The sequence below is a fragment of the Centropristis striata genome, chromosome 13 (assembly GCF_030273125.1).
Source record: "Centropristis striata isolate RG_2023a ecotype Rhode Island chromosome 13, C.striata_1.0, whole genome shotgun sequence".
In the NCBI taxonomy this organism is placed as follows: Eukaryota; Metazoa; Chordata; class Actinopteri; order Perciformes; family Serranidae; genus Centropristis; species Centropristis striata.
This window is the reverse complement of record NC_081529.1, coordinates 28,060,309-28,085,367: the sequence shown is the minus strand read 5'-3', so window position 1 is coordinate 28,085,367 and position 25,059 is coordinate 28,060,309. Positions and strand designations below refer to the sequence as shown.

The 25,059-nt window shown below is 38.9% G+C and overlaps 2 protein-coding genes, 1 long non-coding RNA gene and 1 pseudogene across 4 annotated transcripts; 3 read left to right on the top strand and 1 right to left on the bottom strand.

Moving 5' to 3' along the window:
* The first annotated feature begins 2,749 nt into the window (after positions 1-2,749).
* On the top strand, positions 2,750-4,915 carry LOC131983831 (tubulin alpha-8 chain-like; annotated as a pseudogene).
* Positions 4,916-7,566: 2,651 nt separating this feature from the next.
* tmed1a (transmembrane p24 trafficking protein 1a) lies at positions 7,567-12,262 on the bottom strand. The gene is made up of 4 exons (XM_059348601.1): positions 11,923-12,262; positions 10,149-10,246; positions 8,751-8,937; positions 7,567-8,631 (listed from the first exon to the last, which is right to left on the bottom strand). The coding sequence occupies exons 1-4, from the start codon at positions 12,115-12,117 to the stop codon at positions 8,413-8,415; spliced, it is 699 nt and encodes a 232-aa protein (XP_059204584.1). The 5' UTR covers positions 12,118-12,262; the 3' UTR covers positions 7,567-8,412.
* A 6,055-nt stretch (positions 12,263-18,317) lies between these two features.
* On the top strand, positions 18,318-22,198 carry tnfsf14 (TNF superfamily member 14). 2 transcript variants are annotated; one of them, XM_059348606.1, is made up of 5 exons: positions 18,318-18,384; positions 19,378-19,680; positions 21,018-21,051; positions 21,145-21,219; positions 21,384-22,198. In XM_059348606.1, the coding sequence occupies exons 2-5, from the start codon at positions 19,486-19,488 to the stop codon at positions 21,800-21,802; spliced, it is 723 nt and encodes a 240-aa protein (XP_059204589.1). In that variant the 5' UTR covers positions 18,318-18,384; positions 19,378-19,485; the 3' UTR covers positions 21,803-22,198. The 2 variants fall into 2 exon arrangements, with proteins under 2 accessions (XP_059204589.1, XP_059204588.1); XM_059348605.1 differs by having other exon boundaries at positions 18,365-18,384; positions 19,222-19,680.
* A 1,396-nt stretch (positions 22,199-23,594) lies between these two features.
* Positions 23,595-24,469, top strand: LOC131983196 (uncharacterized). Its single transcript, XR_009395459.1, has 3 exons — positions 23,595-23,725; positions 24,114-24,192; positions 24,392-24,469. It is a non-coding gene; the product is annotated as an uncharacterized LOC131983196 (long non-coding RNA).
* Positions 24,470-25,059: the final 590 nt, after the last annotated feature.

Sequence of the window (25,059 nt, the reverse complement as noted above, 5' to 3'; positions counted from 1 at the left end):
ATGGCAACCCTCTACTGACTGGCTGCCTGCTTCAGAGAGGCTCAGAAAGGGTCACTTTTATTCTCATTTTTAACAAATGTAAAGCAACGGGACAAAAAACAAATCTTGTCTTAATAGCCTTTTTTTTTACTGTCTGTGAATCGACATCACACTGCCTGCAACATGAATTTTACCCCCGGTATTGTAAGTTTTAATGTTTTGTCTTGAGTCAAAGTAGATTTAATGTGACTTTTTTTTTTTTTTGCAATGGTCAACAGGCAAAGACCCCTTTTAATGTTTAAAGTGACAACAGATCTACTTTTAAGCACAGATGTGTATGATTTAGGAGGATCTATTGGCAGAAATGTACTATAATCTTTGTATTGTATGTTTTCAGAAACTAAGATTTGTTGTGTTTTTAGCATAGAGTGAGCTACGTAAGTGGCTCTTTTTTCTCGTCATCTCTGTTCTCCTGCCTTTGACCCAGACACTGATCTAAGTACAAGATTTTAAAGGATGTCTTAATTCCTGAAATGCATTGAGAGAAGGCTTTCAGCCGCTTGACATGTAAAAGAGGCACAACCATAAACCGAAGATGCCGTTTTGCCGCACATCCTATTTAACTGACTTCTTTGAAGTACTGTAGTATTGTTTTGTTGAATGCCTGTTGCAAATTGAGGATGTACAAACAGTTTCTACAGTAGTATTTTTTTTTTTATGAAGCCAATTCAAAACTGACAAAAATTGCAGTTCCACACAGCCCACCCACACTTCATCTTTATGCCCATTTTTGGATTAGCCAGGAGTTAGAAAGGGTAAGGAACTGCCAAGATGCCGACAACCAAAACCACTCATGTTGAGCTTCAGTTGGCTCTTCAGAAACCTATGGGTGATGTCATGGAAACTCTGTCCATATTTTATACAATCTGTTTTTTTACATCACTTGAAGGACACTATAAATTCTACAACTCCAAAAAAGCTGTGATGTTGTCCTAAACGTATATAAATCAAAATTCACTCATCCTTTGTGACATATTCAATTGAAAACTGTACTAAGAATAATATCTTCTCATCAGTGTCCCAACTTTTTGGTAATTGGGGAATTCACCTCTCGCAATCTGTGAAATCCCCTTCTATGCTGTACACACTGCTTCTTTAATTAACTGTTTAAAGACAGTAAAACATGACAACATTAAAGGGAGTGTGAATACTTGTATGGGCAAAGTAAATCAAGTTTACCCCAAATGCAAAGAAAGCTCTTAAGATTATTCTTTTTACAGTTCTCAACTCCATCCAGTACAAAATGTGGTCAGAAGTAACCTTTTTTTAAATGTGGTCTTCTATGGGCTGCAGCATTAGTCATTAAATCCATGGTTATTTATCTGGTAATATCCTCCAATGGGAGTGTAGGATGATCTCTAAACCTTCTCACAAACAGATTGCCTCATTACAAATGCCATCGTTGTTCCAGAGACTGGACCCTGTAGTAATAGTCAAAGTGCATGTCACAAGGTTAACGGTTAATGTTGGTTGATTGTTCCTGAACAGGCGCCCGGCTCCCCGTCGAAACCAGTGGTGACCCTGACCAGCCTGAAGCAACACGAATGACTCCAATCCGTGACAACAGCAGGACGACAGAAATACTGCACATCTTATTTACGTACAGTTCACTCAAAAGAAAAGCTCCAATATCGCTGTTACTGGCCCACAGTTATCTCATACTGCCAATATTTATACAAAATTGTATCAGTTATTGAGCCAGCGAACTAAGTCAGATATTTTTGCTATTGTGAATGCTGTCTGAAAGATGATTTCACACATGAATCATGTGCAGATATCTTCTGTTTCCTACCACACAATCTCCCAGAGGACTGTCAAGTATTTATTCTAACAAAAACTGCAATTTGAGATGCAGTATAATTGAACTCTTAGGGATAAATTACCAGATAGTGTGCCAAGTCATAAAGGCACTTCATCATACACAGGAATGTTTTCTTATTATTATTGTATCATGTCAAGAAAAATGAATTTTAAGTGGTGCAGCATGACCGCTCAATGTTTTATGCCAGAAAAAGTTTAAACTCAAGAGTGAGGAAAATATATTGGTAGTGATTTAAATGCCCAATAAGTACTGCGTTGTGTATGTTTTTACCACTAAGTGCAATTGAATGGACCAAATGACTGCAAAGCATCCAAATAACGGGAAAAGAAATGAATGTTACAGCCAAAATTACTTTACTGATTTCTGTATATTCAACCTCCAGATGGAGAAACTGATCAGGGAGATTGACGTGTATTTTAAGTGTGTGAATAGATAATTATATTTTATTTTTCTTCATAGTGCATTTTTTAGATGTGATCCTTTTAAACAGCTTGAGGCCTGGTAAAATAAAAGTAGATAAGGTTTCTGATATAATGTTGATTTGTTCTGGCTATTGGTTTGACAAATCATAGCCTGGAGTCATAGCTAGCCCTGTGAAATGTAATCTGAAATTCAATAAAATAACATTCCAGTGAGAACAGCTGTGGTTTTCTAGTGTCCCTGATGGCATTATTTAATACAAAGAATTGGTTTGTTTTTCTGGATGTACATTTATGTATGTGATATCTGGCAAGATTAAACCGAGGAAGAACAATAAAAAAGTTTTAAGATGAGGAAATAGTGATAGCCATACACTTTTTTGATGCTTTTATTGCAATAAACAAAACACATACAGTAACTACCAAGGGTTAAGTGGAAAAAGAAAATGATGTTGTGAAAAGGCTTGAAGGCTCTGGGGGTGTAGAGTGCTCAGGAGTTTGTATGTATTGCTGCATGTAATTTATAAAAACTTTTTAATTGAATTTAGTGGGTGTGAAATGTTAACAGGCTTGTTGAAATATATAATATCTTTAAGGACTTCACACGGACCAAGTTTCCAATATAAGGCTCTAGACAAAATGGAGGACAGTGAAACGTTTATAATGACTGCGTAAATGGTCAGAAAAGGGAGCAGCAATTTTTTTAAAGTGGTAAGTACTATTAATACAGCTGGAAAGGACTCAGTGATGAAAATTCACATCCGGAGAGACATACAATCTTAATACTCTTTATATTCTAATCAAACCTTACATCCTAGAAAACATTAGTATGGAATCATATTAAGTTTCTATTTTTAATGTTATTTATTTAACTGGATTTGATGCTAAGTGGTTTTACGGTAAGGTGTTGCCCACAGGCAACATACCCATTTTTGGCCCATTAAATTATGCAGTTCACCTTTGTGACACTGACACTAGAGGGCACCAAATAATTTTCCATATAAAAAAGTAGCTTCATTTTCTCACTTCAGATGGTATCTTAGCCATGCAGATATTTTGCTTTTCATTTGTCCAGGTTTTTAGACCTGTCTTTGAGATTTCTGCCTTCAACACAAGGTTAGAGACAATAACTAGCAGGAAGTTTAATCTCACCAAATAAGCATTTATTTATTTTATAGATTGGCTCATAGATTTAATATTTTTTTGATAAAGGTCATAAAGGAGCCAGCAACAGCTGACATATAAGACTAAAAAAGATAAGATAAGTAACACTGACCCTGAGTTAACAATGACACTATAAGTCATACATTTAAGCTTAATGTCAAATTTAGGTTCAATTGTGGCTTTGACTCTATCTTCTGTTTACTGTACAGTGTCATGTCAGTGTAAGAACTTTGTTTTTGTTTTTTTTGTTTTTCTGCTAAATGACATGTAATGTAATTTTATATGAAGAACTATGATGCAGTTCAATATTACTGTGTTATACTTGTTAATAAATAGATTGGTCTCAAGTGATTCTCATCATCTAAACTATGTTACTGCGTTCTGTCCCCTGGCAGACCAGTGCCCTGGTTTTCAGGGATTCCTGGTTTTCCGCAGCTTCAGCGGTGGCATCGGCTCTGTTTTCCCCGGCTCCGGTTTCAGATTCAGATGAGGAGTTTCTGCATACACCAACACCAACCAGGGATCGACCTCAATCAAAACCCAACGAAAAAGAAAAAGTCATGCTCTTTCACTCTCTGTCTGGTTTCACGGGCTCCGGTTTCACATCCCTGCTGATGGAGTGTCTGTCTGTAGACTACGTCAAGAAATCCAAGCTGGAAGTTCGCCATCTACCAAGTTCCTCAAGTGTCCACAGCTGTGGTGGAGCCGTACAACACCATCCTGACTACCCACACCACCCTGGAGCACTCTGACTGTGCCTTCATGGATAAAGAGGCCTACAATATCTGCCGCAGGAACCTGGATAATTGAGCGTCCCACCTAAGCCAACCTGAACAGGCTGATGAGTCAGATCGTGTCCTCCATCACTGCCTCCCTCCATTTTTACGGTGCCCTTAATGTTGATCTCACAGAATTCCAGACCAACTTGTGCCATATCTACTCATCCACTTCCCTCCATCGCTGCTGAGAAGGCTGACCATGACCAGTAACAGTGTCAGAAATCACCAACGCCTGCTTTGATCCAATCAGGTGGTGCATTGTGACCCTCACCACGGCAAATACATGGCTGATGTTAATGCTACCATCAACACCATTAAGACCAAGCGCACCATCCACTACCAGCCTCCCACTGTAGTTCCTGGTGGAGACCTGGCCAAGGTCCAGAGGGCCGTGTGCAGAGGCCTGGGCTCCACTTGAACATAAGTTTGATCTGATGTACGCTAAGAGTGCTTTTGTTCACTGGCATGTCGGTGAGGGTATGGAGGAGGGAGCGTTCTCTGAGGCCAGAGAGGACATGTCAGCTCTGGAGAAAGATTATGAGGAGGTTGGAGTTGAATCTGTTGAGGGTGAAGAAGAATGTGAGGAGTATTGAGGCCACTAGTTTAACAGGACAGATAATCTCATTGTGGTTTTGAATATATTCCAATGTTTCTGTTTTAAAATGCCAGTTTGGCAATATTCAGAATAAAATTCCTGAAATGTCTGTTTGTGCTCAAGGGTCTGTGACAGTGAGGGCCAGAAAAAAATACGAGAAGGGAAAGGAGGGTTGAGGGATTTGAATAAGTCCTGTCTGTGTTCTTAATAAAGTCCCTGTGGCATATGAAGCGATGCATTTTTTGTTGAGTCTTTCAGAATCTTTAAATTCTGAATCCAGCCGTAGACATGATTTTAAAAGACACCTGTATAACTGAGTGAACATAGCATGCCGCACATGCATGTTTTGCAGAATGTCTACAGTACAGTCCATTTAAAATCAGAGTTATATTTTGTAGTTTAATAACTATTCACTTTATTTTCATTAAGACAATCCACATTGATTTCTTCTTTCAGCATCTTTTCATTTTTATTGAAAACTGGAAAATATGTTAGTCATGCCATTTTGCACAATCCCATAACTACCACGTCACATTAATCAAACAAGTACATTTTTTATACTCCACTACTAGGAAAGGTCCTTTCCGCCTGTCTGCCTGATTCAAATGCTTTTGTACTGAAACACCAGTTTGGTTAGTTTCAAATTAGAACTTCTCAAAATGTAAGTTTGGATTTTCCTTAAACTGTCAGTTTGGGTTTTAATTAAGTTCTTGTGGCATACAGTTGGGTCTGTTCTTTATAAAACCTGATTTTGTGTCTTGTCTTCCAGGCTATTTGATAGAAATTTGAGGAAAAAATGCACAACAACAAATGCCATGCATTGCATCAAGCAGAGAATATAAACCCTTTTTCATTTTATTTATGGTGTGAATCACAGGGTGGCAGTCTGAATGATTAAAGTTTTTCTTTTTCTGTAATAACATGATCATTAGAAAGAGCCATGTCTGAATTAATTCAGGATTCACAGAGGAGCTGCTATGACTGAGCTATGAATATGGAGAAACTGGGAAGTATTACAAACAAAGGGGCTTTCAGTTTCATGCCAAGTTCCCCCATGGCTGCAGAAACCTTGTATATGCTAACATATGGGGCATATGTTAATTGAATTAATGAGTTAGTATCTCAAAATTGGGACTTCATTATCTTGAAATAATGACTTTATATCTCAAAATAATAGCAAAGTCAAAATAAGGACTTGGTGTCTTTTAAGAATGTTTCTTATTATTTTAAGACTATTTATTTGCTGTCACTTTGAGATACTAACTCATTTTCTAGAAACAATATTCCTATGTTTTGAGGACTAACTTAATATTGTGAGATACTAAATCATTATTTATAGAGAGTTTCACATTATAATGCATCTTTTTCATCATATGACTAAGTTTTCACCTTATTAGGGCCCGAGCAGGCAACGACCTGCGAGGTCCCTATTGCATTTCAAATGATTCTTTATTTTTATTCTTTGTCCCAAATGATCGCATTTTTCACTGCCTGAACATACCCCAAAACTCATGAAACTTTAAATATAAGTCACACCAGGTGAAAAATTTTATGATCTATTGACATCCTGAATTTTCACCACTAGGTGGCGTTATAATAAAGGAAGGTGCGTTTTGGCTAATAACTCCCACATACTTCATCGAACATTCAAAAATCTTATATCCACGCGTTCACTGAGTTTTGCTGAATCTCGTGATATAGCCCACGCCCATTTTCGCCTAAAGTTTTTTTTTGCAAATTCGCGAAATGTCGCAAACCTACTTTTTCAAACTCCTCCGAGGCAATTTCATCGTTTTGCACCAAACTTTGCACACCGCATCTATGGACCCTCATGACAAAAAGGTATTAAAAGAATTTTGATAACCCAAAGAATACATATAAAGTTATTAAATAACAACAATATAAAGTTATTAAATAACAACAAAACAACAAGTTTTGTATAATAATGCACAAACTATCCCTTTAATCCTCATACAGTGTCTGAAGGAGGACTCTTAACTGATATGTATAAGTTAGAAGAGGCAGGTAGCAATGGTGGAAAGTAACTATGTACATTTACTCAAGTAATGGACTTAAAGTACAATTTTGAGGTACTTTTATGTACATTTTATGTAACTTTATACTTTTTGAGGCAAATATTGTACTTTTTACTCTTCTACATTTAGCTGACAGCTTTAATTACTTTTCAGGTCAAGATTTAAAATGACAAACACGATACATTTAAAATGATTACCCATTTTTATAAATTAAACCACTTAAAAGTTTATTAGGTAGTTAAAATAAGCGGAGTGGAGTCATTTCACAGTGTGGTATTAGTACTTTTACAGAATAATGGATCTGAATACTTCTTCCAACACTATCCTTTTTACTTCTTTAATTTTATATTTTTTATTATTTTTTATTTTTTATTGATTTATTTTTTTTATTATTTTTTTTTTATTTTAAATTTTTAAATTTTTAAATATTTTTTAATTGTTTAATTTTTTTATTTTTTTATTTTTTTTCCTGCGCAATGCGCATGCGCGGCCCCGTTGCAAAAAAAAAGCAGAGCATGCGCAGTAGCGCAACGGGGCCGCGCATGCGCATTGCGCAGAAAATAAAAATAAAAATTTAAAAATTTAAAAAAAATAAACAATTAAATTTTTTTTAAATTAAACAAAAAATAAATAACGCAATCAATAAAAAATAAAACATATTAAAAAATATAAAATTAAAGAAGTAAAAATGACAGTGGTGGAATAAGTATTCAGATCCTTTACTTCAGTAAAAGTACTAATACCACACTGTGAAATGACTCCACTCCGCTTATTTTTACTACCTAATAAACTTTTAAGTGGTTTAATTTATAAAAATGGGTAATCATTTTAAATGCATCATGTTTGTCATTTTAAATCTTGACCTGAAAAGTAATTAAAGCTGTCAGCTAAATGTAGAGGAGTAAAAAGTACAATATTTGCCTCAAAAAGTATAAAGTTACATAAAATGTACATAAAAGTACCTCAAAATTGTACTTTAAGTCCAGTACTTGAGTAAATGTACATAGTTACTTTCCACCATTGCTACCTGCCTCTTCTAACTTATACATATCAGTTAAGGGTCCTCCTTCAGACACTGTATGAGGATTAAAGGGATAGTTTGTGCATTATTATACAAAACTTGGTACAATTATTGTCAATGCCCTCCTGAGGATAACCCTTTAAGGTTTTATTGATCGGCCCCTAGGTGGCACTGTGGTGGCAGTCTAATTTCATTTTTGGTACTGTGGCCACACTTTAACACTTAAGGCAATGAAATTCATAGGGGTGGTATAGACTGGCCCCTGTAACGCACACACCCCGACGGCAGCATGCCCCGACACGCGTGTACTGAAAGGGCCCGTTCAGTACTGCTTGTTTTCTTCTGTTTTTCACTGGCCCACATGGGTTTACAGTACTATTAATGTGATGTCAATGTGATTTAAAATCAAAATGTGTAAAATTGTGTGAGCAGTCTCTTTAAATTCAGCTCAGAAGACACGTGTCAGTTCAAGGGTTTGGGTTAAACATGTAGAGTCTGCACTTTTGTCTGGAGGTTAAAGTCACAGTTTTGTTGTGATTATGTGGAGACGCGCTTTGGGTTGTCAAAGAGGCTTCGCAGGGTGTAGATTTGGGTGGCAGCGACGGCGAGCATCACAAGCAGGTTGAGGCAGGACCAGAAGGACACCCGCCACAGGTTGTCCTCCAGAAGGTAGCGGTCCCTCGTCTCAACAGCCCGTAGCACAGTCAGGACCTGGCGGCTCCTCTCCAGGTTCTCGTACACAGAGTCCATCGTCGCCTGGAAGAGGAAGAACAGCGGACAGAAGATGAAAGTCGGCTATGATATGGAGACATCAAACATGACATCAGGTGTTGTCTGTAGGGAAGTCATAGCTGGAGCAGGTTTTTCTCTCTCACCCTGAAGTCCTCCAGTTTGTATTCCACCAAGCTGTCTGTTGTAGCCACGTCTGCCCACTCATCTCGGCCTCCGCCTGCACTGCTCTGACTATTAATGATCACCTCAAAGAACACCATCTTCTCTGAGAGTGTACTGAAGCTGTTGTCGAAACACAACCGATAGTCTCCAGCCTCTGTTGAATCCACCCTGCAGGGAAGAGTAAGGGGTCCATTTTTTAAACAAATCACCTTATTATTTTTTATTATTATTATCTGTAAAACAGGTGGGGGGAAATTATTGCCAGATAAATTTTCCAAACAATATCCACCCATTGTTTATCTTTAACCGATTCTCCAAACTTGGGTCGCAGGGGCCTGGAGCCGATCCCAGCTGACATTGTACGAGAGGTGGGGTACACCTTGGACAGGTCCCCAGGCCGGAGTCAAACCGGCTGTAAGGCGAGAGTGCTAATATATAATATGCAATATATTTACGTATATTTCCTTTGTCTCTTTTATTTGGAATCAACCTGTGTAACTAGTTAAGTTCCGAAAATGTTGTATTTAAGGCCAGTCCTGTTTTGTTTGTTTTTTACCCTAAATTGGGTTTATTGCCTAAAGTTAATTGTTATCTGTGAATACAGACATTTATTTTGAAAAACTAGCAGACTCTATCTGCAACAAGCAGAAAGCGACACACTGTCCCTGAAGTCTAAAAGTGGCACAAAAGGGTTTACTTGTTGTGATAAAGCGTCACTATCTGACGAGTTGGCATGAGAATGCGTTGGAGGCATAAATGGACCACACTCATATAGCACGTTCCTAGTCTTTGTGACCACTCAAAGTGATACTACAGACAGCTCTCATTCAAACACATACTGGTGGCATCCTAAACAGTGCTACCTGCCAACATCAGGAATTCATTTACACACTGATGAGCAGCAATTTAGGATTCAGTATCTTGCCTGAGGATACTTCGACATGTCAGGGATTGAACCGTCCGCTCTACCAGGTAGAGAGAAGCTAGCGGGTGGACAGAGGCCTTTTGTGGCTGAAATAATTATTACAACAACAAACGCCAAAAAAGTAACTTGAAATGACTAAAAATGACCATTATTCACCTGGCAAATGTTTTCCCACTTGTTTCACCAATAAAACCCCCCAAAACATTTAAGCAACAATTACACAGGAAAGACATTTACTTTGATCAGATTCAATAAATGGATCACCAAAATGTTTTTTCTCACTTGCTGTTGAGGGCCTCTGTAAAAATATCCATCATATACAGTTGTTTTTTCTAGAAAGGGAGGAAAGCTTGTCCCCCATCTTTTTTTTTTACTACAGGTTAGTATGAATTTGGTGGAGGGTTGAGCATCACATCAAATGCAGGCATTGTAAGAGAGTATTTAAGTGACCCACATGTGAATGGCATCGGATCTCCTGAAGTCAGAGACCAGCCGGTATCCGCTGGGTGAGAGGAGGGCAAAGCCAACATCCAGACCTGACCCAGCTATTACCTGTAAAAAAAAACAAAAAAAACAGAGGTCAGTGATGCAAGATATCGAGGCTAACAGAACATTTTCCCTTCAGACATGCAGCACTCAGCTCAAGCATTAATCAGTCTAGCTGTACAACTGCTATCTGGTATTCAAATTAAAGAACTCATTGTAAACTGAGAAAAACCCTGGCTCACATTATAAACCACAGAGATAATAACTGGACAGTTTGGTATCAAGGATTTTTTTCTCTCTCCATGCACCATGCTCAGAAACCACACTGTCTGCAGGGCAGCCAGGCCTGGGACTTTACACCAACACATCCCGCAGCTGCCACTGGGTGCAGTTGGGCCGGCTATACACAGGGGCAAGAGGGGGCAGCGCCCCCTCAAACAAATGCCTTGAAAAAAAAGACCCAAGATTTCTTACCAAAGTAACAAGGTAACTAATCACTCAATCCGTCAAAAAAAAAAGACAGAAAAACACCTGATTTTGAGATGTCCAAAAATGGAAGAGAAAAAAAAGTCATACTATACCATGTCCATTTTTGTCAAAAAGGTCAAATTTTAAAATCACTAAAATGCTTAAAATGGACCAATTATAGTCTTTTGCATCTAGTTACTTTGGGGTGTCCAAAAATTGTATGACATAAAATGCATAGTCAACGACTAAAAATGATTCAAATGGGTCAATTATAGTATGTTGATATATATAGGATCATAATATGGCCAGGAATGACAGGAAAACATCGTATTATGGGATGTCCAAAAATGACCCCCTCCAAAAAAGTCATACTATAGTATGTTGATTTTTGTCAAGAATGACTAAAAATGCTAAAAATGGACTGATAATTCTCTGTTGATACATGTTATAGTATTACATGTCAAACAATGACAGAAAAAACGTATTATGGGATGTCCAAAAAAAAAAAGTCATTCTATAATATGTCGATTTTTGTCAAAAAAGGTAAAATTTTAAAATGCCCAAGGATCCTAGAAATGGCCCAGTTATACTCTGTTGATACATTTTATAGTATTATCTTTCCAAAAAAAATGACAGAAAAACACCAGATCATGGGATGTCCAAAAATGTTAAAAAGGTCATACAATAGTATGTCGATTTTGTAAAAAAAAAAAAAAAAAAAAAAAAAAAAAAAGTTACTTTAGCATTTAGTTACTTTGGTATTTATCACCCACCCCTAGCTGGAGCATGATGTGTATGTATGATGCCCCCTTCACATTTCTGTCTGCCCCCTCATATATGCTGCCTAGGACCGGCCCTGCGTGCAGTGAGTAGTGTGATGACTGTTGTGAAGCTATGCAAAGGTCATGGCCATAAAATTACTGAGGTCAATTTCACATTATAAGACATTTGATAACAGCTGTGCATTTGAATTTGTAGTGCAACGTTGTATGTATGTGTTTTTACAGCATGTGCTGCTGCAGGGTTATGATTTTTTAGGTTTTTTTTTTTTACCTCCTTACCCACTCATCTCAGGACAAATGTCTTTAACAACAGCAGTAGTAGTTTTCTTATCTCTCTGCAGGCAAGACCAAAGTCCAAGGCTAGTTCACTTGTTTTTCAGTTCGACATTGTTTTAATTAACTTCCCTTAAGCCATTCAAAACTTTAAATACAATATTACATCGACAGTGTACCAGACAGATGCAAATACAAGACAAAAAGATATATATTTACCTGGTATTCAACTTCCATGCTGTCATTCCTCTCTGCTGTTTGGTAAAAACACTCTGTGCTGCCAGCAGATAATAGAAATGTAAACTGCGTATCTTTCTTCGGTCCCAAACCCAAAGTCAAGTCTAAAGTTAGAGCTAAACATGTCAGCAAACAGAACGCTGCAGACACACTCATCATCCTCCACTCACAGTGCATAGTCCATCTAATCCACTTTCCACAACTCTGAGCAGCGTTATTTTATGTCACATATGCACAATAAAGCCAGTTGACTGTATATCTGTAATTGCAGACTCTCTTACTCCAATAGTTGGAAAACAGCCTCACAGTAAAGTTCCTTTAAACAAAGCTGATTGAGTGGAGCCACTATCTGTGCGACCAATAGCGCTCTGAAGGCTGGACTGCAACCATGCAAAACTGAGGTGAGGAGACAAAGTGCAATACACACTACAACTATGACAAGACAGTTTATTCATATAGCACATTTCATACACAGAGGTAACTCAAGGTGATATACATAGTGAATAAATAAGACACATAAAAGTGCATAAAACTTGTTTTTACATAAATATAAATAAAAGAGTATAAAAAATAAAAATAAAAGTTTAACGTTAAATAATGATACAAAATAATAATAATAATAATAATAATAATAATAACAACAGCAACAATAACAACAATAATAATAATAATAAAATTAATAATAATAATAATGAACCTGATGAGGCAAGACAATACCTGGTACATGAAGGCCTGTATAGGTTTTTTAAATAACTTTTTTAAATCCCTGATTATTTATACTTTATTCCCTTTTTGTACTATCTTTAACTTATTTTGTCATGTCCTCTTTTATTCTGTAGGGGGAACAATCAGGTAAAGCAGACAAAAAGCAGACCCTACAGCCATCACAGAAAACTCGGTAAAATACATAATGCATAAGTAGTCCATGGTTGATGATGATTTACGTAATGTCTGACATAGCGTGGGATAATTCCTGTTTCTCACTAAAAATGATTAAGACACTATGAGTGATTGGTGAATGGATCATCAGCTTGTGGTTTTACGCAAAAACTAATAACGCAAAGTCATAGTGAGTATATATATATATATATATATATATATATATATATATATATAATAGGATATAAAGAATAGGAAAATATGCACCAAATTTTAATAGTTATATAACATTGTTTGTCTCCCACTGTTATGCTTTCCATTAACAGGAGAGTTGAAAAAAGTGATGAAGAGTGGAAGGATATCTGGACACATGCTAAATCAATTTCAGTCTTCAATCATACCAAAGCAATACAGTTAAAGATTATTCGCAGAATGCACATATCCCCCAACTGCAGGCATCAATTCAATCTTACTCTCTCACCCATGAGCCTTAAATGTGAAGAAAGACTCCTTGATGCCAGTTTGTTTGCTTTAATGACAGCAATGTGGAAGCCCTACAGGCACAACAACACAACATAAGTGAAAGCTGTTTACATAAGTAAATGCAAAATACAAATCACTAACTCAACATGAACATGGTAAGATAAACATACTTACATGAATTAAGTGATCACATGCTAAATTTGGAACACAGAAATGTGTCTGACATGTATGGTGGCCTGGAAGTGCAAAACACTTTTACAAATGGCAAAACAAATTTATATTTCAAAAAACAAATTTACAAGTCCCGAAACACTTTACAAATCAATTTTCAACCGGAAAAAGAAAGTACCGGCTCCAGGGCTGAACCTGGACGGGCCAATCACCGGGATCGACAACTCAAGGTTCTGTGGCATGGAGATATATTGATGGAGGATGGACGGCGCTCGAGGGAAGTTCTGCCCGTTTTGTGGCCAACATATGAGCCAAATGACTCGATTTTGCTTTTCGTGTGGTCGCTCATTCTTAAACACTCTAAAGACTCTGTACAGGGTCCTTTGTAAAAGTGTTTTGCCACTTGTAAATTTGTTTTCAGTGTTTGTAAAAGTGTTTCACATTTTGTAAAAGTGTTCCAGGCCACCGTAGACATGTAAGCAGACATTCCCCAAAATGGCTGGCACTAACTCCTACCAAACATTGTAGCCAAACTAATACTGCACTGCCCCTAGTGGACAGGAGGTAGGCAAAACCCTTCAAAATGCAAGATAGAAATTGGTACTCTAACTCATTGTCTTAAGTCATGTTCAAAACTGCAAATGTACTGGTTTAATGTATTATCTGAAATAGAGAAGATATTGGGCTTAGAACTGGAGATGAACCCTGTGTCTCTCATACTGGGCCTCCCAAGCCCACACTTAACATCCAAACATAAGAGGTTGAATTGTATTCTTACTTATGCAGCGAGGAAGAATATTTTATTGCAGTGGATTAATGAAAAACTACCAACTGTTAAAGGCTGGCAAAGAGTGATGTTTGATCTAGTGCCATTAGAGTACCTCACATGTATGTTGCATTCAAAAACAGACCAATTCTATAAATGTGGGAGCCCTATTTGAATTATGTAGAGCCTGATGTCTCTAATATCACGCTGCAGGGATTTTCTCGAGTGCTCATTATGCACATTAATACTGTAACCCCAAGGGTTATTCATACAGATCTGTCTTTTTGTTTTGTTTATGATTTGTTTGTCTTGTTTTGTTTACTTGTTTAGCTTTTGATTTCTGTGAACCATATTATGTAACCATCCTTTACTTGTGAAAGTGAAAAGTGAATAAAAATATTGTTAAAAGAAAAAAAAAAACCAGGAGGGTTGAAGTGTCCAAATCTCCAGTTATAGTGTAGGTAGGAAGTGAGAAAAAGACAAGGACATTGTTTGTTTTGTCATATTGTGATTGCATATGCTCTTCCTATTTGTGGGACTTGTTGGAGCAGCATAAGTGACAAGGTTAAACAATGGCATGATACTTTCTTTATCTTTGCAGGAAAAATCTATTAGAGGGTCAAAGGTCAAGAAGGGAGCAGCTGTCCTCCTCAGTGCACCACTCAGCTGCTCAAATGTCCTTCAATCTCCTTTCATCACATCACTCTCGTCAGATGTTTAATTCAGTTTTATTTGGCCTTGTGTCCTTCTGCTCCTCCACTGGTCCATGTCAGACTGTTAACAACAGACACTCATCACTCCATTACTGAAGTCTGCAATATTTTGGCATGTAAGTGCTCACCTCTTTAAAAGCCTTCACTCTTGCTAGGACAGCAAAATAACTTCTAGCCTGGGTCTGTAGCTGCTATTTTCCCTCATGCTCACTTCCTTCTGTCACACATAGACAACTGACACTAAACTAAGTCCCCTATTTCTATTAGGAAATAATTGCAAATTTCTGGAATGATAGTTCTGAAATAGCAGAGTGAAGTAGAAAGGACTACAATACACATTTAAGGGCTTCATAAATTAAACATTGGAAGTAACAATGTTCTTGCACAGCAGGGAAACATTTAGTTATGACTATTGTCATGAACCGGCTCACAGATCATGACAAAACAAGCAGACCACACATGTATTCAAGTTATAATAAAGTAATGTTTATCTTATTTACCAAAAGCAACACAAAAAAACCTAATTATGTGAGTCAGTTAATCAGTGGTGAGGTGTGTGCATGCATGCGACGTGATGAAATGCAGGTGTACAAGCCAAAGTAACCAACCAACTAAACAAAACCAACATAACCAGACCAACTCAACAAACCAAGGTGGTGGCTGTGGAGGAGAAGAGAGAGAGAGAACTGAGGCCTCAGCTCCTCTATATAACCTCAGTAATTGAGAGTGGAGTCAGGTGTGCTCCTCCAGCCTCCTCCCGCCTCTGCAGACTGGAGGAGTGGCATGTCCTGTGGCTCCTCCTACACAGGAAGAGAAATCCAGAATGCCACAACACACAGAGGGGGAGGGGATCATCACACCCCCCGCATAAGAAAGGAGACCAAACAGGTCCTCGCAACATACATTAAACAACCCCCAAGATACAGTACATCTTCTCTGGGCACTCAAGTCTGACTGAAAAACACAATTAGGCCTCCTTCAATTTTAAGTTTATCTTACCAGTTTGGCAAACACTCTTCCTACCCCCTCCGCAACCTTGAGACCTAGGAGCACTTTAAGAGAGAGCAGAAGAGAACATGATGGAATGAAGGGAAAACATAAGGCAATATTAACTATGCAGACTTAGCAAGCCACTAGAAGGCACGAGAGAGGGCATCAGCCATATATTTTCCTTGCCCTCTATAAAAAGGCATCAACCCAAATGACAAGACAGCAGAAACAACGGCCACCTCAAATGGCAAAACCTTTGTTTTGTCATTTGCCCCACCATATACAGTCTATGCCTGAAGACATTCACAAAGTCAAGCAAATTCTGCCGCTGACAAGTTTTGCTGAAAACAGCGACATCCTCTTCCAATCTGGGCCAAAAGAAATGCTGCAAGACTCGATGGCAAGTTCCATGAACAGCCCCATGCCCAGCCACACCATGGGAGGCTTTCATGACAGACTCTCCAAATTTCTCATGCACCACAATCTGCACTACAGGTTTTCCCACACAATCACCCTGTGCAGAACAGTTACGAACCAGCGCACCACTTTGTAAGTACCCCCGAGCTGCAGTTTCCATGTCTACCACTGGAGACACCAGAACAAACAAAGCACTCACTGAAGGATCAGTTTCTTGTTCTCTAACAAGATCAATGTAAGGGATGGACTTCAGAGGCTCAGGTATGATAACAACTTTTCCCTCAGCCTTCGATCGTTGATCAGGTTGGTCTCTTACCCGACTCATTGCTCGAGTTACTGCACAAACTGGAAACAGCTCAGCCTCAGGATCCGCCTCTGTCCTCACAGCCTGTGAGACAGCAGGTAGAGGTTCAGGAACCTGGGTGACCTCACTAAGGGGTGGAGCCTCAGCCCAAACTCCATCTCCTGCCAGGTCATTCCCAAGAATTATATCAAGCCCTTCCACAGGTAATGCAGAAAACGGAGGCACTAAACGCAGACTAGTGGCAACCTCAAACAAAGGTGGACCAGGAAACACTTGAGCTCCACTTACTGAGCTACCAGGTGCACTTAAGCTCAACCGGCGCACCTCTAGTTCAAGCCTGCGTCTTTCCAACTTAATCCTTTCAGTATCCAGTTGCAATAAAAATAACTCTGCTGTTCAAACGTTAGACCCAAATTACTTTTAGCACTCAGACACTCCATGGCTACCAAAACAAACAAATCAGCCTGACAAAACCACTCCAGACAAACTACAAGTCAATGTATCTCTTCCTATGATGCTACAAGTTAATAAGCAGCCGCCAACCGTCCACAATACACATTCAACAGACCACCAAAGTTCGTCCCACTAACCGCCTAACGAGAATCTAAACTAAGCTCCCCCCTAGTCTTCAGGAGGTTTATTGCGGTGGGTAATTATGCACTAAAGCCCGATTTTTGTTGCAGCCCGGTAGCCCGATGCAGCCACCAGCAATGGCAGCTTCCTGCAACGCCGGATGTGCTCCCGAGACAACTGCTGAAAACCGCTTTCACCCCCACACTATAAACCCCCGAAACGAATTCCAAGGGAACCCGCTCTGATCCTAACAGGGACAAACAACGGCAGTTAACAAAGAACCTGCATGTGAACGCTTGTACACTGTGAGCCACAGTGTCCGAGCACCAAACTAAGACGAAAAACAAAAGCTCTCTCCCCTAAAACAATACATGGTGTCTCCCACAAACAATGTAATCTAACAACCAAAATGGTGGAACAAACTTTCCCAAAGGTTACTTACCAAGAAAGTCCACAATCAAATTCCACCACTGCAAACTAGTCCAAACAAAAACTAAATTAGTCCTAAATGGACAAGCGGACGAGCCCCCATTTTGTCATGAACCGGCTCATAGATCATGACAAAACAAGGAGACCACACATGTATTCAAGTTATAATAAAGTAATGTTTATTTTATTTACCAAAAGCAACACAAAGAAACTTAATTATGTGAGTCAGTTAATCAGTGGTGAGGTGTGTGCATGCATGCGACGTGATGAAATGCAGGTGTACAAGCCAAAGTAACCAACCAACTAAACATAACCAACATACCCAGACCAACTCAACAAACCAAGGTGGTGGCTGTGGAGGAGAAGAGAGAGAGAGAACTGAGGCCTCAGCTCCTCTATATAACCTCAGTAATTGAGAGTGGAGTCAGGTGTGCTCCTCCAGCCTCTGCAGACTGGAGGAGTGGCATGTCCTGTGGCTCCTCCTACACAGGAAGAGAAATCCAGAATGCCACAACACACAGAGGGGGAGGGGATCATCACACTATCTATAGCAGTGATTCCCAACCGGGGGGGTCGCCAAAGATCCACAGGGGGTCGCGAAGCCCTCTTGATTTTAAGGGGTGTAATAAATCTAATGGGTTAAATATATACATCTATACCTATAAATTTGAACACTTGGCAAGGCTTCATGCAAGTTTGAATATCTGCGTTTTTCAAAAGTAAGTAATTTAGCATATAAGTCAGGGATGGGCAACTTAAATGCTGGAGGGGCCACAATTTGTCGTCGACACTACCACAGGGCCACATATAGGACCGTGCACTTAACCAGATATGATGAAACTGCAATTTTAAATATGTTAAATATGTGAAAGCAGAAACTACGCTGATTACTAAGATATGTGTCACATCACTGTGCAGCGAAAACTCAGCGAGACACCTCTTAGATGCCCCTGTGGTAGATAAAACATGATGAAGTGAACTCTAGGGTGGCCTTAAAATTTAGAAAAAATGATAAAGGTTGACCTATATGCTAGAAAACTTTCCGTATGCTCACCACATACAGTTTTATGTTAACCACTTTCTCTTTAAAAATTCTAAAATTATTTAACCTGCATACATGGCTTAAAAACCTGCCCCTCTACAGCAGCTGTGTGTGGTTCAGCATTTTGTTATCATTTTTATTTTTATGACCTCATCCCTCACAGATCTGCTCCTGCCTCAACAAGGCCCAGAAGTTTAACGTTGCGGTTAAAAACCAGACAAATGGCAGAGATTTGGATCTAAGTTACTTGTAGATTAATATCTGTTGCTGCCAGACTAAAGGGCAAGGCACACAAAGAGTGTCTATGTGACAGAGGAAGTGTGAATGGAGGTATTTCAACATTGCTATTACAGTGAAGTGGGAGGGTGTGAAGGGGAGGTTAAAATGGTTCGTGCTTGGTTTCTCACTAAGTGATTGTTGCCTTTTATGACGCTTCGTAACTGATCCATTGTCAGGTCCTGCTGCTGCATTGGAAAATCTTGCATCAAATACAGTATCATTTTGATGTTTGCAGGCAGGTGCATCTCAGCCTTGAAAGGTGCTTTGGTGATACATCTCTGGATTTCTGTATCTGTTCGTTATGTGACTACTTGTGAGCCATCTCCACTTGAACCAACCACAAGAGAGCCCACCCATTTTGCTGCTGTTTCACCCCTGTCTGTCTCTCAAGTCTTTTTGTCTCTGTCAGCCCCTTTGAAGCAACAACTCTCTGACAACTTCTGGAGGATTTTTCCCACACAGAATAGTTCTTTTAACTTACAAAGAGAGCACTATAGGCATGTCCAAGGGTGGATATCCATCTGTGTTTGTGGTGGACACCCATGCCACCCTGCCTCCAGTGCCACCCAGGCTGAGCCAAAGGCGACAACAGGTCGGGGCAGTGCAGACCGTGCTGATCCTGCTGGTGAGCGTGGCGTTGTGCGGCATGGTCATAGAAGCATGCTTCATCTACCGTCTCCACCATACTGAATCTGTGAGTATTAGCTTCATTTGTGAGTCTGCACCTGCTTACAATAACTTTTGCAACATCATCCTGTGATTTCTTGTCAATGATGTATCGCACTAGTCATTTTTTGATTCATTCAACTTACTTTTGAATCCCTTTGAATTTCACTTTCCTCACAATATCTCATTTAGCTTTAACACCTTATTCTCACTTTCGTTTTTCTTTTCCTTTCTTTCTAACAGTTTTTTTTTTACTTCTTTTCTATCACCATCTACCCAAAAACCTTTTTTGTAATTTTTTTCTCAAGTATTCATAAGGGGAATTCCTGTACTTTTCTCAACGATATCTTGATTTTCTTTAAATTTCTTTTTATGTATTTATATTTTAATATTTTTTAATACACAAATGGAATTACTTTAAGTGAATTTTTTTGCTATTTAGGTAAAACCTTTCGACAAAGGTAACAAAATACAAAAATGTGTGACCTCAGAATATAAAACGGCATTATGAAATATTACGGCAGCAAAGTTAGCAGCAAAGTTACTTTAAATAAATAAATAGAATAAATTTTGTAGACAATAATCATTATTCACCTATTTTTAATAGACGCATATCACAGAGTCACATGCTGCAGTAGCCAACTGTAACCAAAGTGGAAATTTCCCCTGTCCAACATCCAATTTGTGGTAACAGCTATTTCCATAATGTCACGGGTGGGATTTTTTTTTTTTTTTGAAACAATTCCATTATATATCCGAAGAAAACACTTCTCTTTTTCTTGCTGACCTTGCAAGTTTTAGTAAACCAAATGAACCTTGTGATGGAAACTACTTAAATCGGAGAGATTTTCTTTGGAAAACTGGTGATTGTGAAATAATATCACTATTATGGGGAAGAGATTCGAGATGGAGAAGTACATTAGTGTTGGGCCCATTTACAGTCATTCTGACGTCCCCGGGTGGCGGTGGCATGCAGACTTGATGTTTCATGATGAAGGACGGTCAGTGTTGTCGCCAAATCGCTGTGACTCAGTTTCCTGTCCTCATCTGATGTTCTGAGTGCGGGCAGCAGTCACGGGTTAGGGGGGGGAGAGAGACACCGCTTTCTTGGTTTGGTACTGTAATATAAGTACATAACACACAAGGGACGGTGGAGAAAGGAAGTGGTCTATTTCCTGTAGCATCTACCTACTGCTCATTACCAGAAAGACAAACCTGTCCTACTTTGTGGTGCATAAAGATATCATCATGCAAAAACAAAAAGGGTTGCACAAAAAGATTAAGCCAGATTGTACTTATTTATGACATCCAACAACAGCGATTGCATATGCATGTGTAAGTAAACCATTTTACTTTGCGTTGCAGGCCGCCTCATCGTCATTCTCCAAGCAAATCGCAGGTACGTCTCTGTGCTGTTTAGCTATCAGATAAATATTCCTTCAATTGCTTAATCCACATTAGTGACATTACTGTGTGTCTGGTTCTTACACAGGTCAAGATGTCCCTCTCACTACCGAAAGTCCACGTCGTTTTCTTCTTCCTTCCAAACCGGTTGCACATCTGACAGGTGAGAGCAGTGCAGATGTTGCTTCCATTAACGTAATGAATTAATGTGTTCATTAGCTCCTTTTTTAATCATCTTCATCTAGTTTAAACCTCCAGTTTACAATGCTGATTATATGAGTACTTTTAAATGAATAAACTTATGAATCAGCTGTTTTTCCCCCCCAGGTGTACAAACTGTAGAACACGGAAATCAAATCATGGCGTGGAGCATGGTTGCAGGGCCTCTACTCCATGAAATGTACTACAAAAACAGAAGTCTTGTCATTCAGAAGGAGGGCTATTACTATGTCTATTCCAAGGTCTTCTTCTTAGACTCTAATGTATTCCACCACTCTGTTCATCGAAATACTCAACTGTACGCTGGGAAAAGTATTCCCCTTCTGATGGCCAGGAAATACTCAGACGGGTGCAGCAGAACACCACCCAGACGAAGAGACTGGCCGTGCCAAGCGCGATCAAACAGTTTTCTGGGTGGCGTGTTTCACCTCGTAAAAGGTGATGCTATTTTTGTGAAAGTGAGCAATACCTCAAAGATTTTGCAACATGATTCCCTTGAGAACGTCTTTGGTGCATTTATGATATAAATATCAAGTTGATATTTCTCTGTAAATAAGTTATTTTAAAAGTAAAGAAAAAGTAGGTCCATTACCTTCAGTATTAAGAAGGTCGGGACCATTCAGGTAGCTTTCTGATTGAGAGAAGGGTGAAAGTCTTCTTTTTTAAAATATATTTTATAGTAAACTTTTCTACTCAGGGATTTTTTAAATAAACTTACTGGTATACTTAATCACATGAATGTTACAAAATGACTAGTCATAGATGGGGAAAAAAGAGTTTAGATTTTTCATATTGTTGCTGAGTACAAATGTATATGTCATGTACAATTAAGAACATACAAACTGTCTGCTTACATTTCTTTTCATTCTTGCTGTAATGCTCACTATTTATTTATTCCTCCTCTGGTAGAATTAATGATATAACTGCTTCAATTCTGACATATGTATGTAAATAATGTATGCAACGTATTGAAATAAACACAACCATTTTAAAATCCTGTTGGTTTTTTCTCAAGCCTTTTTTCCGCGGCTATCATGATCATGTTGCTAAATTAAACTCACTTCCTGCTGCGTCAGATGAGGCCTTGCAGTAGATGAGTGGTCTCAGTAGCACTGAATGTTTCACCCACTCAGTCTCAACCACACGGCTGGATCTGTAGAGAAAGTATTGTTTTATATAGCACTGTGACACACACAGTGTCAGTACGTTAAACACCTTTAACCAGAATGTGATGCTGCTGTTACACTTTTGCAGTGCAGCAGTATAATTTATATAATGAATGTACTTGAGCTTGAAGGTTGAGAGGGACCGTAGTTGGAATAATGTGTACTACACACATTCATATCGACCTACTTACCATGGTGACAAGCATGCCTTGTACAAACAAAGAGCTTCATCACTCTTGGAAGCTTTTTTTTTTTTTTTTTAATCTGATCTACTGTTACGCTTTCCCTTCAGCTGTGTCTGTTCGAAGAAGCCACTCTTGAAAAAAAACACCCACAGACTTTGTGTATTTGTAAACTGGAGAGGAAGTGGTAGTGGGGGCCGCAGGTTGTGGCGGAGGGGGGTGACGGGGTGTCAGTAGCAGATGCCTGACTCACTTTCCATCCCCAGACCAGAGCAGCGGCTGGTGAACATGTACCAGCAGGACTGTGTGTGTGTGTACAGGTGGGTGTGTAGATTAAGTGAACCTCGAATTTATTTTCCCTCCACAAGTCTTGATCAAATTGTTAAACACTGACTAATAACAGTTGAGGCTTTGGTATCAAGTGTGAATTCATAAGTAAACATATCTGTGGGAACAATGTGTGACCTCGGCTCAGACGTTTAATACACTATCCTCTCATGATTGCATGATGCATGTATGAGTCATTATCTTCCAGCGCTGGCTGACCTGTGAGGTGTGAGGGACTGTAGTAGCAGAGGAGGGAAGCTGTATCACTTGTGGTTAGGGATTCGTGCAGTTGGTTTTTCTATCATGATTAAACTTCGGTCTAGACGTGACTTTTACAGAGAACATGTGTGGGATGGCAGTACTCCAAATTGGCTTATGATCTCAAACTTTTTATTCACACTTCCATGTATTCAATCAGCATTTTCCACTGACAAAGCGAGGTTTGTGCTGTCAGATATCAATCAGACTGGAGACACTTTTACATGCCTTTTAAACTATACCTAATTGTACTTACATGTGATGATCGGAGCAACATTTTTCTCATAGCAAAACTGAAAGGTGGTCATGGTACAGAGCACACAGTAATCTATGGCTAAACACTGTCCCCTTGTGTTAGTCTCTGGATCAGGTAGAGCAGGTTTTCCAACCATTTTGGACTGGGGTAGGCTACTTCTAGCCTAGAAACCAGACAATCTGCAGAGCTCATGTGGCTCAATGCTAGGCTAGGCTACCCCCAGTCCTGTTAGGGACTCACGTACTCCTTCATCAGTTCCCAGTATGTATTTCCTTCTTTTTTTCATAAAAGAGCTGTCAACATTTAGGTTAGTTTGGTCAGCAAACTACAAGGCCTACGACTTGGAGTCAATGTTTCAAACATCTATCCTGCTTTTAGCTAAATCTTTCAACCTTTTATCCATTACTTTTGTGAAGCCTTGGAATTGTTCGGAACATTTATCTAACTATTTCAAAAGTTATGCCAGTAGGCCTACTTTTAGTTAAACATATGAACTGTGTGGTCGTAACTTTTATCTGCTCTAAAACTTCTGCTTGCTTGTTAACTAGTTTCAAGTTTTCTAACATAAATCTGCAATATGTTGTGTTCACGTGTTACAGTTGATCTATTCTTTCAATCATATCTTAAATGCTATTTTTTTTCAAATTAGTTGCGCCACAACAAAAGAACCCTTTGTTTGTGCAAGTACCACTGGTTGGGAATCACTGAGAAGTTTGGACATTTGAACTGTAAGCAGTGAATATTTATATCTTTATTTATATATATTTACATATTTATGATGTGCAACATTTTTTTACTAGCAGCTACTGACAAGCTTTAAAAAGCATGTTTTTCAGTGACTGCTAATAGAACACATGTCTGACATCGAACGGAATGTCTCTCCCGGTGTCATTTGGGTGGAAATGATGGAAATGAGGGTTTTTACAGAAGCTGCCACTCGCCTTTACATGGATACACAGCTCTTGTATGTCTGCCCCCATCCATCTGGGCAGTGGAAAGCAAAGGTGGGAACAAACCAAGCCATGTCAGTGCCTCTAATAAATGAAACAGAGTGGGTGGTGAATTGTGTTCGTTGTCTGAATTCAACATCTTGGACCTCTCCTTCTCAGGAATCGAAAGCTGCGGTGGCAACAGCTAATACAGATATGGGACTCTGTGGTTGAGGTTTGGAAAATACGCGTCTTGGCAGTGATGACTAACATTCCAACGTTCCAGTGACCTTTTACGCACAATATTGTTGTCTGTGTGATGTAGGTCAGGTTAGATGTTGAATGTTTGTCTATGTTGCAGATATTTTATCTTGCTTTATGGGAGCCTAGAAGGAATATTCTTCGACAGCATACGGCAGGGGTGGTCCCACTATATCTTTCTATTAGTGACTCATTATCTGCGGGGTCCCACTGTTAACTTATGACCTCTCACTTTCACTTTATATCCAGGGTCTTGAAAGTGACTCACAGCTGAAAGCACTATCATCTGTGTAATTTCATTCACTCAAATTGCATCCATAATAAACAAATGAAATATAAAAAAAACAGTAAGATGAAAAAATATTTTTTTAATCACAAATTGTTTTCGTGGCAGCAGTTACAGTT

Bases quoted from the DNA above. Each gene is read 5' to 3' on its own strand.
- tnfsf14 (XM_059348606.1), top strand. From the start codon at position 19,486: ATGTCCAAGGGTGGATATCCATCTGTGTTTGTGGTGGACACCCATGCC. The intron at 21,052-21,144 runs GTACGTCTCTGT...GTTCTTACACAG, and splicing joins ATTCTCCAAGCAAATCGCAG to GTCAAGATGTCCCTCTCACT. The intron at 21,220-21,383 runs GTGAGAGCAGTG...TTTCCCCCCCAG, and splicing joins ACCGGTTGCACATCTGACAG to GTGTACAAACTGTAGAACAC.
- tmed1a (XM_059348601.1), bottom strand. From the start codon at position 12,117: ATGCACTGTGAGTGGAGGATGATGAGTGTGTCTGCAGCGTTCTGTTTG. The intron at 10,247-11,922 runs GTAAATATATAT...TTTTTTTTACAG, and splicing joins GCATGGAAGTTGAATACCAG to GTAATAGCTGGGTCAGGTCT. The intron at 8,938-10,148 runs GTGGGTCACTTA...TCTTCCCTGCAG, and splicing joins AGATCCGATGCCATTCACAT to GGTGGATTCAACAGAGGCTG.